At 50.3% G+C, this 21,264-nt stretch overlaps 2 protein-coding genes across 2 annotated transcripts; both read right to left on the bottom strand.

Annotated features, from left to right (window-relative positions):
* Positions 1-1,523: 1,523 nt before the first annotated feature.
* Positions 1,524-3,854, bottom strand: LOC137361152 (oocyte zinc finger protein XlCOF6-like). Its single transcript, XM_068026092.1, has 6 exons — positions 3,755-3,854; positions 3,123-3,201; positions 2,703-2,849; positions 1,983-2,094; positions 1,739-1,862; positions 1,524-1,690 (listed from the first exon to the last, which is right to left on the bottom strand). The coding sequence occupies exons 1-6, from the start codon at positions 3,852-3,854 to the stop codon at positions 1,524-1,526; spliced, it is 729 nt and encodes a 242-aa protein (XP_067882193.1).
* A 1,945-nt stretch (positions 3,855-5,799) lies between these two features.
* LOC137361151 (zinc finger protein 271-like) lies at positions 5,800-20,897 on the bottom strand. Its single transcript, XM_068026091.1, has 11 exons — positions 20,856-20,897; positions 19,471-19,660; positions 17,414-17,576; positions 16,554-16,706; positions 15,339-15,530; positions 15,127-15,279; positions 13,534-13,596; positions 11,895-11,998; positions 8,151-8,229; positions 7,477-7,609; positions 5,800-5,868 (listed from the first exon to the last, which is right to left on the bottom strand). The coding sequence occupies exons 1-11, from the start codon at positions 20,895-20,897 to the stop codon at positions 5,800-5,802; spliced, it is 1,341 nt and encodes a 446-aa protein (XP_067882192.1).
* Between the last annotated feature and the right edge of the window lie 367 nt (positions 20,898-21,264).

Raw genomic sequence — 21,264 nt, 5'->3', positions numbered from 1 at the left:
CAGTATGAACTCACTGGTGTATCCGCAGGTAGGATGACCGAGTGAACCTTTCCCACACTCTGAGCAGGTTAACCGTCTCTCCCCAGTGTGAACTCACTGGAGTATCAGCAAGTAGGATGACTGAGTGAATCTCTTTCCCACACTCTGAGCAGGTGAACGATCTCTCCCCAGTGTTAACTCACTGGTGTATCAGCAGGTCGGATGACTGAGTGAATCACTTTCCACACTCTGAGCAGGGGAACGGTCTCTCCCAAGTGCAAACTCACTGGTGTATCAGCAGGTAGGATGACTGCGTGAATCTCTTTCCACACTCTGAGCAGATGAACGGTCTCTCCCCCGTGTTAACTTACCTCTGTATCAGAAGGTAGGATGACTGAGTGAATCGCTTTCCACACTCTGAGCATGTGAACGTTCTCTCCCCTGTTTTAACTCAATGGTGTATCAGCAGGTAGGATGACAGAGTGAATCTCTTTCCCACACTATGAGCAGGTGAACGGTCTCTCCCCAGTGATAACTCACTGGTGTATCATCTGGGAGGATGACAGAGTGAATCTCTTTCCCACACCCTGAGCAGGTGAAAGGTCTCTCCCCAGTGTCAACTCACTGGTGTATCAGCAGTTTGGATGACTGAGTGAATCTCTTTCCACAGTCTGAGCAGGGGAACGGTCTCTCCCAAGTGTGAACTCACTGGTGTATCAACTGGTAGGAAAACTGAGTGAATCTCTTTCCACACTCTGAGCAGATGAACGGTCTCTCCCCAGTGCGATCTCACTGGTGTATCAGCATTTAGGATGACTGAGTGAATCTCTTTCCACTCACTGAGCAGGTGAACGGTTTCTCCCCAGTGTTTACGTACCTCTGTATCAGAATGTAGGATGACTGAGTGAATCGCTTTCCACACTCTGAGCATGTCAACGGTCTCTACCCAGTGTCAACTCACTGGTGTATCAGCAGTTAGGATGACTGAGTGAATCTCTTCCCACAGTCTGAGCAGGTGAACGGTCTCTCCCCAGTGTTAACTCACTGGTGTATCAGCAGGTCGGATGACTGAGTGAATCCTATCCCACACTATGAGCCGAGGAATGGTCGCTCCCCTGTTTTAACTCAGTGGTGTATCAGCAGGTAGGATGACTGAGTGAACCACTTTCCACACACTGAGCAGGTGAACGGTCTCTCCCCAGTGTGAACTCACTGGTGTATCAGCAGGTAGGATGACTGAGTGAATCTCTTCCCACACACTGAGCAGGTGAACGGTGTCTGCCCAGTGTGAACTCCCTGTGTCTCAGCAGGTACGATGACTGATTGAATCTCTTTCCACACTCTGAGCAGGTGAATGGTCTCTCCCCAGTGTGAACTCACTGGAGAATCAGCAGGTAGAGTGACTGAGTGAACCTCTTCACGCACACTGAGCAGGTGAACGGTCTCTTCCCAGTGTGAATTCACTGATGCATCAGCAGGTAGGATGACTGTGTGAATCATTTCCCACGCTCTGAGCTGGGGAATGGTCTCGCCCCAGTGTGAACTCACTCGTGTATCCGCAGGCAGGATGAATGAGTGAATCTCTTCCCACACTCTGAGCATGTGAACGGTCTCTCCCCAGTGTTAAATAACTGGTGCATCAGCTGGCAGGATGACTGAGTGAATGTCTTCCCACACTCTGAGCAGGTGAATGATCTCTCCCCAGTGTGAACTCACTCGTGTATCTGCAGGTAGGATGACTGAGTGAATCTCTTCCCACACTCTGAGCATGTGAACGGTCTCTCCCCAGTGTTAAATAACTGGTGCATCAGCTGGCAGGATGACTGAGTGAATCCATTCCCAAACTCTGAGCCGGGGAATGGTCTCTCCCAAGTGTGAACTCTCTGGTGTATCAGCAGGTAGGATAACAGAGTGAATCCTTTCCCACACTCTGAGCAAGTGAACGGTCTCTCCCCAGTGTTTACTCACTGGTTTATCAGCTGGTAGGATGAATGAGTGAATACCTTCCCACACTCTGAGCAGCTGTAAGGCCTCTTCCCAGTGTGAATGCACTGTTGTCTCAGCAGGTAGAATGACTGAGTGAATCTCTTCCCACACTCGGAGCAAGTGAACGCTCTGTCCCCAGAGTTAACTCACTGGTTTATCAGCAGGTAGGATGACTTAGTGAATCTTTTCCCACACTCTGAGCAGGGGAATGTTCTCTCCCAAGTGTGATCTCACTGGTGTATCAGCATGTAGGATGACTGAGTGAATCTCTTGCCACACTCTAAGCAGGTGAACGGTCTCTCCGCAGAGTAAACTCACTGGTGTATCAGCAGGTAGTCTGACTGAGTGAATCTCTTCCCACACTCTGAGCAGGTGAACGGTCTCTCCCCAGTGTGAACTCAATGGTGTACCAACAGGTAGAATGACTGAGTGAAACACTCCCACACTCTGAGCAGTTTAACCGTCTCTCCCCAGTGTGAACTCACTGGTGTATCAGCATGCAGGATGACTGGGTGAATCTAATTCCACAATCTGAGCAGGTGAATGGTCTCTCCCCAGTGCGATCTCACTGGTGTATCAGCATTTAGGATGACTGAGTGAATCTCTTTCCACACTCTGAGCAGGTGAACGTTATTTCCCCAGTGTGAACTCACTCGTGTATCAGCTGGTAGGATGACTGAGTGAATGTCTTCCCACACTCTGAGCAGGTGAATGATCTCTCCCCAGTGTGAACTCACTCGTGTATCTGCAGGTGGGATGAATGAGTGAATCCTTTCCCACACTCTGAGCTGGTTAACCGTCTCTCCCGAGTGTGAACTCGCTGGTGTATCAGCAGGATGGATGAATGAGTGAATCTCTTCCCACACTCTGAGCAGGTGTATGGCCTCTTCCCAGTGTGAACTCACTGTTGCTTCAGCAGGTAGGATGACTGAGTGAATCTCTTCCCACGCTCGGAGCAGTTGAACGGTCTGTCCCCTGTGTTAGCTCACTGGTGTATCAGCAGGTAGGATGACTTAGTGAATACATTCCCACACTCTGAGCAGGGGAATGTTCTCTCCGAAGTGTAATCTCACTGGTGTATCAGCAGTTCGGATGACTGAGTGAATCTCTTGCCACACTCTAAGCAGGTGAACGGTCTCTCCACAGAGTAAACTCACTGGTGTATCAGCAGGTAGTCTGACTGAGTGAATCTCTTCCCACACTCTGAGCAGGTGAACGGTCTCTCCCCAGTGTGAACTCAATGGTGTACCAACAGGTAGAATGACTGAGTGAAACACTCCCACACTCTGAGCAGTTTAACCGTCTCTCCCCAGTGTGAACTCACTGGTCTATCAGCAAGAAGGATTACTGAGTGAATCTCATTCCACACTCTGAGCAGGTGAATGCGCTATCCCCAGTGTGAACCCACTGGTGTATCAGCAGGTAGGAAGACAGAGTGAATCACTTCCCACACTCTGAGCAGGTGAACGTTCTCTCCCCAGTGAGAACTCACTGGTGTATCAGCAGGTAGGATGACTGAGTGAATCTCTTCCCACACTCTGAGCAGGTGAATGGTCTCTTCCCAGTGTGAACTCACTGGTGTATCAGTAGGTAATTTGACTGAATGAATCTCTTTCCACACCCTGAGCAGGTGAACGGTCACTCCCCAGTGAGAACTCACTGGTGTATCAGCAGGTAGGATGACTGAGTGAATCTCTTCCCACACTCTGAGCAGGTTAACGGTCTCTCCCCAGTGTGAACTCACTGGTGTATCAGTTGGTAAGATGACTGAATGAATCTCTTCCCACACTCTGAGCAGGTGAACGGTCACTCCCCAGTGTGACCTTTTGGTTTATCAGCAGGTAGGATGACTGAGTGAATCTATTTCCAAACACTGAGCAGGTGAACATGCTCTCCCCACGGTAGCTCACTGGTGTATCAGCCGGTAGGATAACAGAGTGAATCACTTCCCACACTCTGAGCAGGTAAACGGTCTCTCCCCAGTGTGAACTCACTGGTGTATCAGCAGGTAGGATGACTGAGGGAATGTCTTCCCACTCTCTGAGCAGGTGAACGGTCTCTACCCAGTGTGAACTCACTGGTGTATCAGCAGGTAGGATGACTGAGTGAATCTCTTCCAACACTCTGAGAAGGTGAACGGTCTCTCCCCAGTGTGAACTCACTGGTGTTTCAGCAGGTATGATGACTGAGTGTATCTCCTCCCACACTATGAGCAGTTGAAGCATCTCTCCCCAGTGTGAACTCACTGGTGTGTCAGCAGGTAGGATGACTGAGTGAATCAATTTCCACACACTGAGCAGGTGAACATGCTCTCCCCAGGGTAACTCACTGGTGTATCAGCTGGTAGGATGACTGAGTGAATCTCTGTCCACAATCTGAGCAGGTGAAAGCTCTCTCCCCAGTGTGAACTCACTGGTGTATCAAAAGGTTGGATGACTGAGTGAATCTCTTCCCACACTCTGAGCAGGTGAACGGTTTCTACCCAGTGTGATCTCACTGGTGTATCAGCAGGTAGGATAACTGAGTGAATGTCTTCCCACACTCTGAGCAGGTGAACGGTCTCTACCCAGTGTGAACTCACCGGTGTATCAGCAGGTAGGATGACTGAGTGAATCTCTTCCAACGCTCGGAGCAGGTGAATGGTCTCTCCCCAGTGTGTAATCACTGGTGTATCAGCAGGTAGGATGAGTGAGTGAATCTCTTCCAACACTCTGAGACGGTGAACGGTCTCTCCACAGTGTGAACTCACTGGTGTTTCAGCAGGTATGATGAATGAGTGTATCTCCTCCCACACTATGAGCCGTTGAAGCGTCTCTCCCCAGTGTGAACTCACTGGTGTGTCAGCAGGTAGGATAACTGAGTGAATCCCTTCCCCCTCTCTGAACAGGTGAACGGTCTCTCCCCAGTGATAACTCACTGGTGTATCAGCTGGTCGGATGACAGATTTAATCTCTTTCCCACACTCTGAGCAAGTCAATGGTCTCTCCCCAGTGTGAACTCACTGGTGTATCAGCAGGTAGGATGACTGAGTGAATCAATTCCCACACTCTGAGCAGGTGATCGGTCTCTCCCCAGTGTTAACTCACTGGCGTGTTAGCAGGTAGGATGACTGAGTGAATCCTTTCCCACACTCTGAGCAGCGGAATGGTCACTCCCCAGTGTGAAGTCACTGGTGTATCAGCAGGTAGAATGACAGAGTGAAACTTTCCCACACTCCGAGCAGGTGAACGGTCTGTCCCCAGTGTGAACTCAATGGTGTATCAGCAGTTTGGATGACTGAGCGAAATTTTCCCACACTCTGAGCAGTTTAACCGTCTATCCCCAGTGTGAACTCACTGGTGTATCAGCAAGAAGGATTACTGAGTGAATCTCATTCCACACTCTGAGCAGTTGAACGGTCACTCCCCAGTGAGAACTCACTGGTGTATCAGCAGGTAGGATGACTGAGTGAATCTCTTCTCTACTCTGAGAAGGTGAACGGTCTCTCCCCAGTGTGAACTCACTGGTGTTTCAGCAGGTATGATGACTGAGTGAATCAATTTCCACACACTGAGCAGGTGAACATGCTCTCCCCAGGGTAACTCACTGGTGTATCAGCTGGTAGGATGACTGAGTGAATCTCTGTCCACAATCTGAGCAGGTGAAAGCTCTCTCCCCAGTGTGAACTCACTGGTGTATCAGAAGGTTGGATGACTGAGTGAATCTCTTCCCACACTCTGAGCAGGTGAACGGTCTCTACCTAGTGTGAACTCACTGGTGTATCAGCAGGTAGGATAACTGAGTGAATCTCTTCCCACACTCTGAGCAGGTGAACGGTCTCTCCCCAGTCTGATCTCACTGCTGTATCAGCAGGTAGGATGACAGAGTGAATGTCTTCCCACACTCTGAGCAGGTGAACGGTCTCTACCCAGTGTGAACTCACCGGTGTATCAGCAGGTAGGATGACTGAGTGAATCTCTTCCAACGCTCGGAGCAGGTGAATGGTCTCTCCCCAGTGTGTAATCACTGGTGTATCAGCAGGTAGGATGAGTGAGTGAATCTCTTCCAACACTCTGAGACGGTGAACGGTCTCTCCACAGTGTGAACTCACTGGTGTTTCAGCAGGTATGATGAATGAGTGTATCTCCTCCCACACTATGAGCCGTTGAAGCGTCTTTACCCAGTGTGAACTCACTGGTGTGTCAGCAGGTAGGATAACTGAGTGAATCCCTTCCCCCTCTCTGAACAGGTGAACGGTCTCTCCCCAGTGATAACTCACTGGTGTATCAGCTGGTCGGATGACAGATTTAATCTCTTTCCCACACTCTGAGCAAGTCAATGGTCTCTCCCCAGTGTGAACTCACTGGTGTATCAGCAGGTAGGATGACTGAGTGAATCAATTCCCACACTCTGAGCAGGTGATCGGTCTCTCCCCAGTGTGAAGTCACTGGTGTATCAGCAGGTAGAATGACAGAGTGAAACTTTCCCACACTCCGAGCAGGTGAACGGTCTGTCCCCAGTGTGAACTCAATGGTGTATCAGCAGTTTGGATGACTGAGTGAAATTTTGCCACACTCTGAGCAGTTTAACCGTCTATCCCCAGTGTGAACTCACTGGTGTATCAGCAAGAAGGATTACTGAGTGAATCTCATTCCACACTCTGAGCAGGTGAACGGTCACTCCCCAGTGAGAACTCACTGGTGTATCAGCAGGTAGGATGACTGAGTGAATCTCTTCCCACACTCTGAGCAGGGGAACGGTCTCTACCCAGTGTGAACTCACTGTTGTATAAGCAGGTGGGATGACTGAGTGTATCTTTTCCCACGCTCTGAGCAGGTGAACGGTCTCTCCCCAGTGTGAACTCACTGGAGTTTCAGCAGGTATGATGACTGAGTGTATCTCCTCCCATACTATGAGCAGGTGAACGGTCTCTCCCCAGTGTGAACTCAATGGTGTACCATCAGGTAGAATGACTGAGTGAAACACTCCCACACTCTGAGCAGTTTAACCGTCTCTCCCCAGTGTGAACTCACTGGTCTATCAGCAAGAAGGATTACTGAGTGAATCTCATTCCACAAGCTGAGCAGGTGAATGCGCTATCCCCAGTGTGAACTCACTGGTGTATCTGCAGATAGGAAGACAGAGTGAATCACTTCCCACACTCTGAGCAGGTGAACGTTCTCTCCCCAGTGAGAACTCACTGGTGTATCAGCAGGTAGGATGACTGAGTGAATCTCTTCCCACACTCTGAGCAGGTGAATGGTCTCTCCACAGTGTGAACTCACTGGTGTATCAGTAGGTAATTTGACTGAATGAATCTCTTTCCACACCCTGAGCATGTGAACGGTCACTCCCCAGTGTGACCTCACTGGTGTATCAGCAGGTAGGATGACTGAGTGAATCTCTTCCCACACTCTGAGCAGGTGAACGGTCTCTCCCCAGTGTGAACTCACTGATGTATCAGTTGGTAAGATGACTGAATGAAACTCTTCCCACACTCTGAGCAGGTGAACGGTCACTCCCCAGTGTGACCTTTTCGTGTATCAGCAGGTAGGATGACTGAGTGAATCTATTTTCAAACACTGAGCAGGTGAACATGCTCTCCCCACGGTAGCTCACTGTTGTATCAGCCGGTAGGATAACTGAGTGAATCTCTTCCCACACTCTGAGCAGGTAAACGGTCACTCCCCAGTGTGAACTCACTGGTGTATCAGCAGGTAGGATGACTGAGGGAATGTCTTCCCACTCTCTGAGCAGGTGAACGGTCTTTACCCAGTGTGAACTCACTGGTGTAACAGCAGGTAGGATGACTGAGTGAATCTCTTCCAACGCTCGGAGCAGGTGAACGGTCTCTCCCCAGTGTGAACTCACTGGTGTGTCAGCAGGTAGGATGACTGAGTGAATCTATTTCCACGCACTGAGCAGGTGAACATGCTCTCCCCACGGTAACTCACTGGTGTATCAGCTGGTAGGATGACTGAGTGAATCTCTGTCCACAATCTGAGCAGGAGAAAGCTCTCTCCCCAGTGTGAACTCACTGGTGTATCAGCAGGTAGGATAACTGAGTGAATCTCTTCCCACACTCTGAGCAGGTGAACGGTCTCTCCCCAGTCTGATCTCACTGCTGTATCAGCACGTAGGATGACTGAGTGAATGTCTTCCCACACTCTGAGCAGGTGAACGGTCTCTATCCACTGTGAACTCACCGGTGTATCAGCAGGTAGGATGACTGAGTGAATCTCTTCCCACACTCTGAGCAGGTGAACGGACTCTCCCCAGTGTGAACTCACTGGTGTATCAGTTGGGAAGATGACTGAATGAATCTCTTCCCACACTCTTAGCAGGTGAACGGTCACTCCCCAGTGTGACATTTTGGTGTATCAGCAGGTAGGATGACTGAGTGAATCTATTTCCAAACACTGAGCAGTTGAACATGCTCTCCCCACGGTAGCTCACTGGTGTATCAGCCGGTAGGATAACTGAGTGAATCTCTTCCCACACTCTGAGCAGGAAAACGGTCACTCCCCAGTGTGAACTCACTGGTGTATCAGCAGGTAGGATGACTGAGGGAATGTCTTCCCACTCTCTGAGCAGGTGAACGGTCTTTACCCAGTGTGAACTCACTGGTGTATCAGCAGGTAGGATGACTGAGTGAATCTCTTCCAACACTCTGAGAAGGTGAACGGTCTCTCCCCATTGTGAGAACTCACTGGTGTTGCAGCAGGTATGATGACTGATTGTATCTCCTCCCACACTATGGGCAGTTGAAGCGTCTCTCCCCAGTGTGAACTCACTGGTGTGTCAGCTGGTAGGATGACTGAGTGAATCTCTGTCCAGAATCTGAGCAGGAGAAAGCTCTCTCCCCAGTGTGAACTCACTGGTGTATCAGAAGTTTGGAGGACTGAGTGAATCTCTTCCCACACTCTGAGCAGGTGAACGGTCTCTACCCAGTGTGAACTCACTGGTGTATCAGCAGGTAGGATAACTGAGTGAATCTCTTCCCACACTCTGAGCAGGTGAACGGTCTCTCCCCAGTCTGATCTCACTGCTGTATCAGCACGTAGGATGACTGAGTGAATGTCTTCCCACACTCTGAGCAGGTGAACGGTCTCTACCCACTGTGAACTCACCGGTGTATCAGCAGGTAGGATTACTGAGTGAATCTCTTCCAACGCTCGGAGCAGGTGAATGGTCTCTCCCCAGTGTGTACTCACTGGTGTATCAGCAGGTAGGATGACTGAGTGAATCTCTTCCAACACTCTGAGACGGTGAACGGTCTCTCCACAGTGTGAACTCACTGGTGTTTCAGCAGGTGTGATGACTGAGTGTATCTCCTCCCACACTATGAGCCGTTGAAGCGTCTCTCCCCAGTGTGAACTCACTGGTGTGTCAGCAGGTAGGATAACTGAGTGAATCCCTTCCCCCTCTCTGAACAGGTGAACGGTCTCTCACCAGTGATAACTCACTGGTGTATCAGCTGGTCGGATGACAGATTTAATCTCTTTCCCACACTCTGAGCAAGTCAATGGTCTCTCCCCAGTGTGAACTCACTGGTGTATCAGCAGGTAGGATGACTGAGTGAATCAATTCCCACACTCTGAGCAGGTGATCGGTCACTCCCCAGTGTTAACTCACTGGCGTGTTAGCAGGTAGGATGACTGAGTGAATCCTTTCCCACACTCTGAGCAGCGGAATGGTCACTCCCCAGTGTGAACTCACTGGTGTATCAGCAGGTAGAATGACAGAGTGAAACTTTCCCACACTCTGAGCAGGTGAACGGTCTGTCCCCAGTGTGAACTCATTGGTGTATCAGCAGGTAGGATGGCTGAGTGAATCACTTCCCACACTCTGAACAGGTGATCGGTCTCTCCCCAGTGTTAACTCAATGGTGTATCAGCAGTTTGGATGACTGAGTGAAATTTTCCCACACTCTGAGCAGTTTAACCGTCTATCCCCAGTGTGAACTCACTGGTGTATCAGCAAGAAGGATTACAGAGTGAATCTCATTCCACACTCTGAGCAAGTGAACGGTGACTCCCCAGTGAGAACTCACTGGTGTATCAGCAGGTAGGATGACTGAGTGAATCTCTTCCCACACTCTGAGCAGGGGAACGGTCTCTACCCAGTGTGAACTCACTGGTGTATCAGCAGGTGGGATGACTGAGTGTATCTTTTCCCACGCTCTGAGCAGGTGAACGGTCTCTCCCCAGTGTGAACTCACTGGAGTTTCAGCAGGTATGATGACTGAGTGTACCTCCTCCCATACTATGAGCAGGTGAACGGTCTCTCCCCAGTGTGAACTCACTGGTGTATCAGCAGGTTGGATGACTGAGTGAATCTCTTCCCACACTCTGAGCAGGGGAACGGTCTCTACCCAGTGTGAACTCACTGGTGTATCGGCAGGTAGGATGACTGAGTGAATCTCTTCCCACGCTCTGAGCATGTGAACGGTCTCTCCCCAGTGCGAACTCACTGGAGTTTCAGCAGGTATGATGACTGAGTGTATCTCCTCCCACACCATGAGCAGGTGAACGGTATCTCCCCAGTATGAACACACTGGTGTGTCAGCAGGTAGGATGACTGAGTGAATCCCGTCCCTCTCTCTTGAACAGGTGAACGGACTCTCCCCAGTGATAACTCACTGGTGTATCATCTGGGAGGATGACAGAGTGAATCTCTTTCGCACACTCTGAGCAGGTGAAAGGTCTTTCCCCAGTGTGAACTCACTGGTGTATCAGCAGGTGGGATGACTGAGTGTATCTTTTCCCACACTATGAGCAGGTGAACGGTCTCTCCCCAGTGTGAACTCACTGGTGTGTCAGCAGGTAGAATGACTGAGTGAATCCCTTCCCACTCTCTGAACAGGTGAACGGTATCTCCCCAGTGATAACTCACTGGTGTATCAGCAGGTAGGATGACTGAGTGAATCCTGTCAACACTGTGAGCAGGTGAACGGTCTCTCCCCAGTGTGAACTCACTGGTGTATCAGCAGGTAGGATGACAGAGTGAATCTCTTTCCCACACCCTAAGCAGGTGAAAGGTCTCTCCCCAGTGTCAACTCACTGGTGTATCAGCAGTTTGGATGACTGAGTGAATCTCTTCCCACACTCTGAGCAGTTGAATGGTCTCTCCCCAGTCTCAACTCACTGTTGTAACAGCAGGTAGGATGGCTGAGTGAATCTCTTTCCACACTCTGAGCAGGTGAATTTGCTCTCCCCAGTATGAACTCACTGGTGTATCAGCAGGTAGGATGACTGAGTGAACCTCATAACGCACACTGTGCAGGAAAACGCTCTCTTCCCGGTGTGAACTCACTGGTGTATCACACAGGGAGGATGACTGAGTGAATCTCTTCCCACACACTGAGCAGGGGAATGGTCTCTCCCCAGTGTGAAATCACTGGTGTATCAGCAGGTAGGATGACCGAGTGAACCTTTCCCACACTCTGAGCAGGTTAACCGTCTCTCCCCAGTGTGAAATCACTGGAGTATCAGCAAGTAGGATGACTGAGTGAATCTCTTTCCTACACTCTGAGCAGGTGAACGGTCTCTCCAAAGTATGATCTCACTGGTGTATCAGCAGGTAGGATGACTGAGTGATTCTCTTCCCACACTCTGAGCAGTTGAACGATCTCTCCTAAACGTGTGCTCACTGGTGTATCAGCAGGTAGGGTGACTGAGTGAATCTCTTCCCACTCTCAGGGCAGGTGAACGGTCTCTTCCCAGTGTGAACTCACTGGTGTATCAGCAGGTAGGATGACTGAGTGAATCTCTTTCCCCCACTCTGAGCGGGTGAACGGTCTCTCCCCAGTGTGAACTCACTGGTGTATTAGCAGGTAGGATGACTGAGTGAATCTCTTTCCCACACACTGAGCAGGTGATCGGTCTCTCCCCAGTGTGAACTCACTGGTGTATCAGCAGGGAGGATGACTGAGTGAATCTCTTTCCTACACTCTGTGCAAGTGAACAGTCTCTTCCTCGTGTGAACTGACTGGTGTATCAGCAGGTTTGATGACTGAGTGAATCTCTTCCCACACACTGAGCAGGTGATCGGTCTCTCCCCAGTGTGAACTCACTGGAGTATCAGCAAGTAGGATGACTGAGTGAATCTCTTTCCCACACTCTGAGCAGGTGAACGGTCTCTCCAAAGTATGATCTCACTGGTGTATCAGCAGGTAGGATGACTGAGTGATTCTCTTCCCACACTCTGAGCAGTTGAACGATCTCTCCTAAACGTGAGCTCACTGGTGTATCAGCAGGTAGGATGACTGAGTGAATCTCTTCCCACTCTCTGAGCAGGTGAACTATCTCTCCCCAGTGGTAACACACTGGTGTATCAGCAGGTAGGATAACTGAGTGAATCTCTTCCCACACTCTGAGCAGGTGAACGGTCTTTCCCCAGTGTTAAATCATTGGTGTATCAGCTGGTAGGATGACTGATTGAATCCATTCCCACACTCTGAGACGGGGAATGGTCTCTCCCAAGTGTGAAATCACTGGTGTATCAGCAGGTAGGATGACTGAGTGAATCTCTTCCCACACACTGAGCAGGTGATCGGTCTCGCCCCAGTGTGAACTCACTGGTGTTTCCGCAGGTAGTATGACTGAGTGAATCTCTTCCCACACTCTGAGCAGGTGAACTATCTCTCCCCAGTGGTAACACACTGGTGTATCAGCAGGTAGGATAACTGAGTGAATCTCTTCCCACACTCTGAGCAGGTGAACGGTCTTTCCCCAGTGTTAAATCATTGGTGTATCAGCTGGTAGGATGACTGATTGAATCCACTCCCACACTCTGAGACGGGGAATGGTCTCTCCCAAGTGTGAAATCACTGGTGTATCAGCAGGTAGGATGACTGAGTGAATCCTTTCCCACATTCTGAGCAGGTGAACGGTCTCTCCCCAGTGTGAGCTCACAGGTGTATCAGCAGGTAGGATGACTGAGTGAATCTCTTGCCACACCCTGAGCAAGTGAACGGTCTCTCCCCATTGTTTACTCACTGGTGTATCAGCAGGTAGGATGACTGAGTGATTCCTTTCCCACACTCTGAGCCGGGGAATGGTCTCTCCCCAGTGTTAAATCACTGGTGTATCAGCTGGTAGGATGACTGAGTGAATATCTTCCCACATTCTGAGCAGGTGTACGGTCTCTCCCCAGTGTGAGCTCACAGGTGTATCAGCAGATAGGATGACTGAGTGAATCCTTTCCCACACTCTGAGCAGGGGAATGGTCTCTCCCAAGTGTGACCTCACTGGTGTATCAGCAGGTAGGATGACTGAGTGAATCCCTTGCCACACTCTGAGCAGTTGAACGATCTCTCCGAAACATGAACTCACTGGTGTATCAGCAGGTAGGATGACTGAGTGAATCTCTTCCCACTCTCTGGGCAGTTGAACGGTCTCTTCCCAGTGTGAACTCACTGGTGTATCAGCAGGTAGGATGACTGAGTGAATCTCTTTCCCCCTCTCTGAGCGGGTGAACGGTCTCTCCCCAGTGTGAACTCACTGGTGTATCAGCAGGTAGGATGACTGACTGAATCTCATCCCACAGTCTGAGCAGGTGAACCGTCTCTCCCCAATGTGAACTCACTGGTGTATCCGCAGGTCGTATGACTGAGTGAATCTCTTCCCACACTCTGAGCAGGTGAACGGTCTCTCCCCAGTGTGAACTCACAGTTGTATCAGCAGGTGGGATGACTGAGTGAATCTCATCCCACACTCTGAGCAGGTGAACGGTTTCTCCCTCGTGTGAACTCACTGGTGTATAAGCAGGTAGGATGACTGAGTGAATCTCCTCCCACACTCTGAGCAGGTGAACGGTTTCTCCCCAGTGTGAACTCACTGATGTAACAGCATGTAGGATGACTGAGTGAATCCCTTCCCACACTCTGAGCCGGTGAACGGTCTCTCCCCAGTGTGAACTCACTGGTGTATCAGCAGGTAAGATAACAGAGTGAATCTCCTCCCACACTCTGAGCAAGTGAACGGTCTCTACCCAGTGTTAAATCACTGGTATATCAGCTGGTAGGATGACTTAGTGAATCCAGTCCCACACTCTGAGCCGGGGAATGGTCTCTCCCAAGTGTGAACTCACTGGTGTATCAGCAGGTAGGATGACAGAGTGAATCCTTTCCCACAGTCTGAGCAGGTGAACGGTCTCTCCCCAGTGGTAACTCACTGGTGTATCATCAGGTAGGATAACAGAGTGAATCTCTTCCCACTCTCTGAGCAGGTGAACGGTCTCTCCCCAGTGTGAAATCACTGGTGTATCAGCTGGTAGGATGACTGAGTGAATATCTTCCCACACTCTGAGCAGGTGTACGGCCGCTTCCCAGTGTGAACTCACTGTTGTCTCAGCAGGTAGGATGACTGAGTGAATCTCTTCCCACACTCGGAGCAGGAGCACGGTCTGTCCCCAGTGTTAACTCACTGGTGTATCAGCAGGTAGGATGAATGAGTGAATCCTTTCCCACACTCTGAGCAGGGGAATGGTCTCTCCCAACTGTGATCTCACTGGTGTATCAGCAGGTAGGATGACTGAGTCAATTTCTTGCGACACTCTGAGCAGGTGAACGGTCTCTCCCCAGTGTAAACTCGCTGGTGTATCAGCAGGTAGTCTGACTGAGTGAATCTCTTCTATACTCTGAGCAGGCGGACGGTCTCTCCCCAGTTTGAACTCACTGGTGTATCACCAGGTAGTTTGACTGAGTGAATCTCTATCTACACTCTGAGCAGGTGAACGGCCTCTTCCCTGTGTGAACTCACTGGTGTATCAGCAGGTAGGATGACTGAGTCAATCTCTTCCCACACTCTGAGCAGGTGAACGGTCTCTCCCCATTGTGAACTCACTGGTGTATCAGCAGGTAGGATGACTGAGTGAATATCTTCCCAAATTCTGAGCAGCGGAACGGTCTCGCCCCAGTGTGATCTCACTGTTGTATCAGCAGGTAGGATGACTGAGTGAATCTCTTCTCTACTCTGAGCAGGTGGACGGTCTCTCCCCAGTGTGAACTCACTGGTGTATCAGCTGGTACGATGACTGAGTGAATCTCTTCTATACTCTGAGCAGGTGAACGGTCTCTCCCCAGTGTGAACTCCCTGGTGTATCAGCAGGTAGGATGACTGAGTGAATCTCTTCCCACACTCTGAGCAGGTGTACGGTCTCTTCCCAATGGGAACTCACTTGTGTATCAGCAGGTAGGATAACTGAGTGAATCCATTCACACATTCTGAGCAGGCGAACGGTCTCTCCCCAGTGTGAACACGCTGCTGTATCAGCAGGTAGGATGACTGAGTGAATCTCTTCCCACACTCTGAGCAGGTGAACGGTTTCTCCCTCGTGTGAACTCACTGGTGTATAAGCAGGTAGGATGACTGAGTGAATCTCTTCTATACTCTGAGCAGGTGAACGGTCTCTCGCAAGTGTGAACTCCCTGGTGTATCAGCAGGTAGGATGACTGAGTGAATCCATTCACACATTCTGAGCAGGCGAACGGTCTCTCCCCAGTGTGAACACGCTGCTGTATCAGCAGGTAGGATGACTGAGTGAATCTCATCCCACACTCTGAGCAGGTGAACGGTTTCTCCCTCGTGTGAACTCACTGGTGTATAAGCAGGTAGGATGACTGAGTGAATCCCTTCCCACACTCTGAGCAGGTGAACGGTCTCTCCTCAGTGAGAACTCAGTGGTGTATCAGCAGGTCGGTTAACTGAGTGAATCTCTTCCCACACTCTGAGCAGGTGAACGGTCTCTTCCCAGTGTTAACTCACTGGTGTATCAGCAGGTAGGTTGACTGAGGGAATCTCTTACCAAACTCCGAGCAGCTGCACGGCCTCTTCCCTGTGTGATTTCACTGGTGTATCAGCAGTTAGGATGTCTGAGTGAATCTCTTCCCACACTCTGAGCAGGTGAACGTTCTCTCCCCAGTGTGAACACACTGGTGTATCAGCAGGTAGGATGACTGAGTTAATCTCTTCCCACACTCTGAGCTGTTGAACGGTCTCTTCCCAGTTTGAACTCACTGGTGTATCAGCAGGTAGGATGACTGAGTGAATCACTTCCCACTCTCTGAGCTGGTGAACGTTCTCTTCCCAGTTTGAACTCACTGGTGTATCATGAGTCAGGTTGACTGAGTGAATCTCGTAACACATTTTGTGCAGGTGAACGGCCTCTTCCCAGTTTGAACTCACTGGTGTATCAGAAGGTAGAATGACTGAGCGAATCGCTTCCCACACTCTGAGCAGTTGAACGGTCTCTCCCCAGTGTGCACTCACTGGTGTATCAGCAGGGACGATGACTGAGTGGATCTCTTCCCACACTCTGAGCAGATGAACGGTCTCTCCCCAGTGTGAACTCACTGGTGTATCAGCATGTAGGATGACTGAGTGAATCACTTCCCACACTCTGAGCTGTTGAACGGTCTCTTCCCAGTTTGAACTCACTGGTGTATCAGCAGGTAGGTTGACTGAGGGAATCTCTTCCCAAACTCAGAGCAGCTGCACGGCCTCTTCCCTGTGTGAACTCACTGGTGTGTCAGCAGGTAGGATGTCTGAGTGAATCTCTTCCCACACTCTGAGCAGGTGTACGGTCTCTTCCCAATGGGAACTCACTTGTGTATCTGCAGGTAGGATGACTGAGTGAATCCATTCACACATTCTGAGCAGGCGAACGGTCTCTCCCCAGTGTGAACACGCTGCTGTATCAGCAGGTAGGATGACTGAGTGAAACTCATCCCACACTCTGAGCAGGTGAACGGTTTCTCCCTCGTGTGAACTCACTGGTGTATAAGCAGGTAGGATGACTGAGTGAATCTCCTCCCACACTCTGAGCAGGTGAACGGTCTCTCCCCAGTGTGAACTCAGTGGTGTATCAGCAGGTATGATGACTGAGTGAATCTCTTCTCTACTCTGAGCAGGTGGACGGTCTCTCCCCAGTGTGAACTCACTGGTGTATCAGCTGGTTTAGTTTAGTTTAGTTTAGAGATACAGCACTGAAACAGGCCCTTCGGCCCACCGAGTCTGTGCCGACCATCAACCACCCATTTATACTAATCCTACACTAATCCCATATTCCTACCACATCCCCACCTGTCCCTAGATTTCCCTACCACCTACCTACATTAGGGGCAATTGCTAATGGCCAATTTACCTATCAACCTGCAAGTCTTTGGTATGTGGGAGGAAACCGGAGCACCCGGAGGAAACCCACGCAAACACAGGGAGAACTTGCAAACTCCACACAGGCAGTACCCAGAATTGAACCCGGGTCACTGGAGCTGTGAGGCTGCGGTGCTAACCACTGAGCCACTGTGCCGCTGGTAGGATGACTGAGTGAATCTCTTCTATACTCTGAGCAGGTGAACGGTCTCTCGCAAGTGTGAACTCCCTGGTGTATCAGCAGGTAGGATGACTGAGTGAATCTCTTCCCACACTCTGAGCAGGTGTACGGTCTCTTCCCAATGGGAACTCACTTGTGTATCAGCAGGTAGGATGACTGAGTGAATCCATTCACACATTCTGAGCAGGCGAACGGTCTCTCCCCAGTGTGAACACGCTGCTGTATCAGCAGGTAGGATGACTGAGTGAATCTCATCCCACACTCTGAGCAGGTGAACGGTTTCTCCCTCGTGTGAACTCACTGGTGTATAAGCAGGTAGGATGACAGAGTGAATCTCCTCCCACACTCTGAGCAGGTGAACGGTCTCTCCCCAGTGCGAACTCACTGATGTAACAGCATGTAGGATGACTGAGTGAATCCCTTCCCACACTCTGAGCAGGTGAACGGTCTCTCCTCAGTGAGAACTCACTGGTTTATCAGCAGGTCGGTTAACTGAGTGAATCTATTCCCACACTCTGAGCAGGTGAACGGTCTCTTCCCAGTGTTAACTCACTGGTGTACCAGCAGGTAGGATGACTGATTGAATCCCTTCCCACACTCTGAGCAGGTGAACGGTCTCCCCCCAGCGTGAACTCACTGGTGTATCAGCAGGTAGGATGACTGAGTGAATCACTTCCCACTCTCTGAGCTGGTGAACGTTGTCTTCCCAGTTAGAACTCACTGGTGTATCAGCAGGCAGGTTGACTGAGTGAATCTCTTCTGTACTCTGAGCAGGTCGACGGTCTCTCCCCAGTGTAAGCTCACTGGTGTATCAGCAGGTAGGACGACTGAGTGAATCACTTCCCACTCTCTGAGCTGGTGAACGTTCTCTTCCCAGTTTGACCTCACTGGTGTATCAGCAGGCAGGTTGACTGAGTGAATCTCTTAACACCCTCTGTGCAGGTGAACGGCCTCTTCCCTGTGTGAACTCACTGGTGTATCTGCAGGTAAGATGATTGAGTGAATCTCTCCCCACACTCTGAGCAGTTGAACGGTCTCTCCCCAGTGTGAACTCACTGGTGTATCAGAAGGTAGAATGACTGAGTGAATCACTTCCCACACTCTGAGCAGTTGAACGGTCTCTCCCCAGTGTGAACTCACTGGTGTATCAGAAGGTAGGATGACTGAGTGAATCTCTTCCATGCTCTGAGCAGGTGGACGGTCTCTCCCCAGTGTGAACTCACTGGTGCATCAGCATGTAGGATGACTGAGTGAATCACTCCCCACACTCTGAGCTGTTGAACGGTCTCTTCCCAGTTTGAACTCACTGGTGTATCAGCAGGTAGGTTGACTGAGGGAATCTCTTACCAAACTCCGAGCAGCTGCACGGCCTCTTCCCTGTGTGAACTCACTGGTGTATCAGCAGTTAGGATGTCTGAGTGAATCTCTTCCCACACTCTGAGCAGGTGAACGTTCTCTCCCCAGTGTGAACACATTGGTGTATCAGCAGGTAGGATGACTGAGTGAATCTCTTCCCTCACTCTGAGCAGGTGAACGGTCTCTCCCCAGTGTGAACTCACTGGTGTATCAGCATTTAGGATGACTGAGTGAATCACTTCCCACACTCTGAGCTGTTGAACGGTCTCTTCCCAGTTTGAACTCACTGGTGTATCAGCAGGCAGGTTGACTGAGTGAATCTCTTAACACATTTTGTGCAGGTGAACGGCCTCTTCCCTGTGTGAACTCACTGGTGTATCTGCAGGTAAGATGATTGAGTGAATCTCTCACCACACAGTGAGCAGTTGAACAGTCTCTCCCCAGTGTGAACTCACTGGTGTATCAGAAGGTAGAATGACTGAGCGAATCGCTTCCCACACTCTGAGCAGTTGAACGGTCTCTCCCCAGTGTGAACTCACTGGTGTATCAGCAGGGACGATGATTGAGTGAATCTCTTCCCACACTCTGAGCAGATGAACGGTCTCTCCCCAGTGTGAACTCACTGGTGTATCAGCATGTAGGATGACTGAGTGAATCACTTCCCACACTCTGAGCTGTTGAACGGTCTCTTCCCAGTTTGAACTCACTGTTGTATCAGCAGGTAGGATGTCTGAGTGAATCTCTTCCCTCACTCTGAGCAGCTGAATGGTCTCTTCCCAGTGTTAACTCACTGTTGTATCAGCAGGTAGGATGTCTGAGTGAATCTCTTCCCACACTCTGAGCAGGTGAACGTTCTCTCCCCAGTGTGAACACACTGGTGTATCAGCGGGTAGGATGACTGAGTGAATGTCTTCCCACACTCTGAGCAGGAGTACGGTCGTTTCCCAATGTGAACTCGCTGCTGTACCAGCAGGTAGGATGACTGAGTGTATCTCTTCCCACACTCTGAGCAGGTGAACGGTCTCTTCCCAGTGTGAACTCACTGGTGTATCTGCAGGTAGGTTGACTGAGTGAATCTCCTCCCACACTCTGAGCAGTTGAACGGTCTGACCCCAGTGTGAACCTACTCTTGTATCACCAGGTAGGATGACTGAGTGAAACTCTTCTCACACTCTGAGCAGGTGAACGTTCTCTCCTCAGTGTGAACTCACTGGTGTATCAGCATGTAGGATGACTGAGTGAATCACTTCCCACACTCTGAGCTGTTGAACGGTCTCTTCCCAGTTTGAACTCACTGGTGTATCAGCAGGTACGTTGACTGAGGGAATCTCTTCCCAAACTCAGAGCAGCTGCACGGCCTCTTCCCTGTGTGAACTCACTGGTGTATCAGCAGGTAGGATGACTGAGTGAATCTCTTCCCACACCTTGAGCATTTGAACGGTCTATCCCCAGTGTGAACTCACTGTTGTATCAGCAGGTAAGATGAATGAGTGAATCTCTTCCCACTCTCTGAGCAGGTGAACGGTCTCTTCCCAGTGTTAAATCACTGTTGTATCAGCAGGTAGGATGACTGTGTGAATCTCCTCCCACACTCTGAGCAGGTGTACGGTCTCTCCCCAGTGTGAAATCACTGTTGTATCAGCAGGTAGGATGACTGAGTGAATCTCTTCCCACACTCTGAGCAGGTGAACGGTCTCTCCTCAGTGAGAACTCACTGGTGTATCAGCAGGTAGGATGACTGAGTGAATCTCCTCCCACACTCTGATCAGGTGCACGGTCTCTCCCCAGTGTGAACTCAGTGGTGTATCAGCAGGTATGATGACTGAGTGAATCTCTGCACGCACTCTGAGCAGGAGAACGGTCTCTCCCCAGTGTGAACTCACTTGTGTATCAGCAGGTAGGATGACTGAGTGAATCACTTCCCACACTCTGAGCTGTTGAACGGTCTCTTCCCAGTTTGAACTCACTGGTGTATCAGCAGGTATGTTGACTGAGGGAATCTCTTCCCACACTCTGAGCAGGTGAACGGTCTCTTCCCAGTTTGAACTCAATGGTGTATCAGCAGGTATGATGACTGAGTGAATCTCTGCACACAATCTGAGCAGGTGAACGGTCACTCCCCAGTTTGAACTCACTTGTGTATCAGCAGGTAGGATGACTGAGTGAATCTCTTCCCACACTCTGAGCAGGTGAACGGTCTCTCCCCAGTCTCAAATCACTGTTGCATCAGCAGATAGGATGACTGAGTGAATCTCTTCCATACTCTTAGCAGGTGGACGGTCTCTCCCCAGTGTGAACTCACTGTTGTATCAGCAGGTAGGATGACTGAGTGAATCACTTCCCACACTCTGAGCTGGTGAACGTTCTCTTCCCATTTTGAACTCACTGGTGTATCAGCAAGTAGGTTGACTGAGTGAATCTCTTAACACACTCTGAGCAGGTGAACGGCCTCTTCCCTGTTTGAACTCACTGGTGTATCTGCAGGGATGATGATTGAGTGAAATTCTCCCCACACTCTGAGCAGGTGAACGGTCTCTCCCCAGTGTGAACTCACTGGTGGATCAGCAGGTATGATGACTGAGTGAATCTCTTCTATACTCTGAGCAGGTGAACGGTCTCTCCCCAGTG

The sequence above is a fragment of the Heterodontus francisci genome, unplaced genomic scaffold (assembly GCF_036365525.1).
Source record: "Heterodontus francisci isolate sHetFra1 unplaced genomic scaffold, sHetFra1.hap1 HAP1_SCAFFOLD_374, whole genome shotgun sequence".
Taxonomy (NCBI): Eukaryota; Metazoa; Chordata; class Chondrichthyes; order Heterodontiformes; family Heterodontidae; genus Heterodontus; species Heterodontus francisci.
The sequence above is the reverse complement of the archived record's forward strand: the minus strand, read 5'-3'. Positions and strand labels throughout refer to the sequence as shown.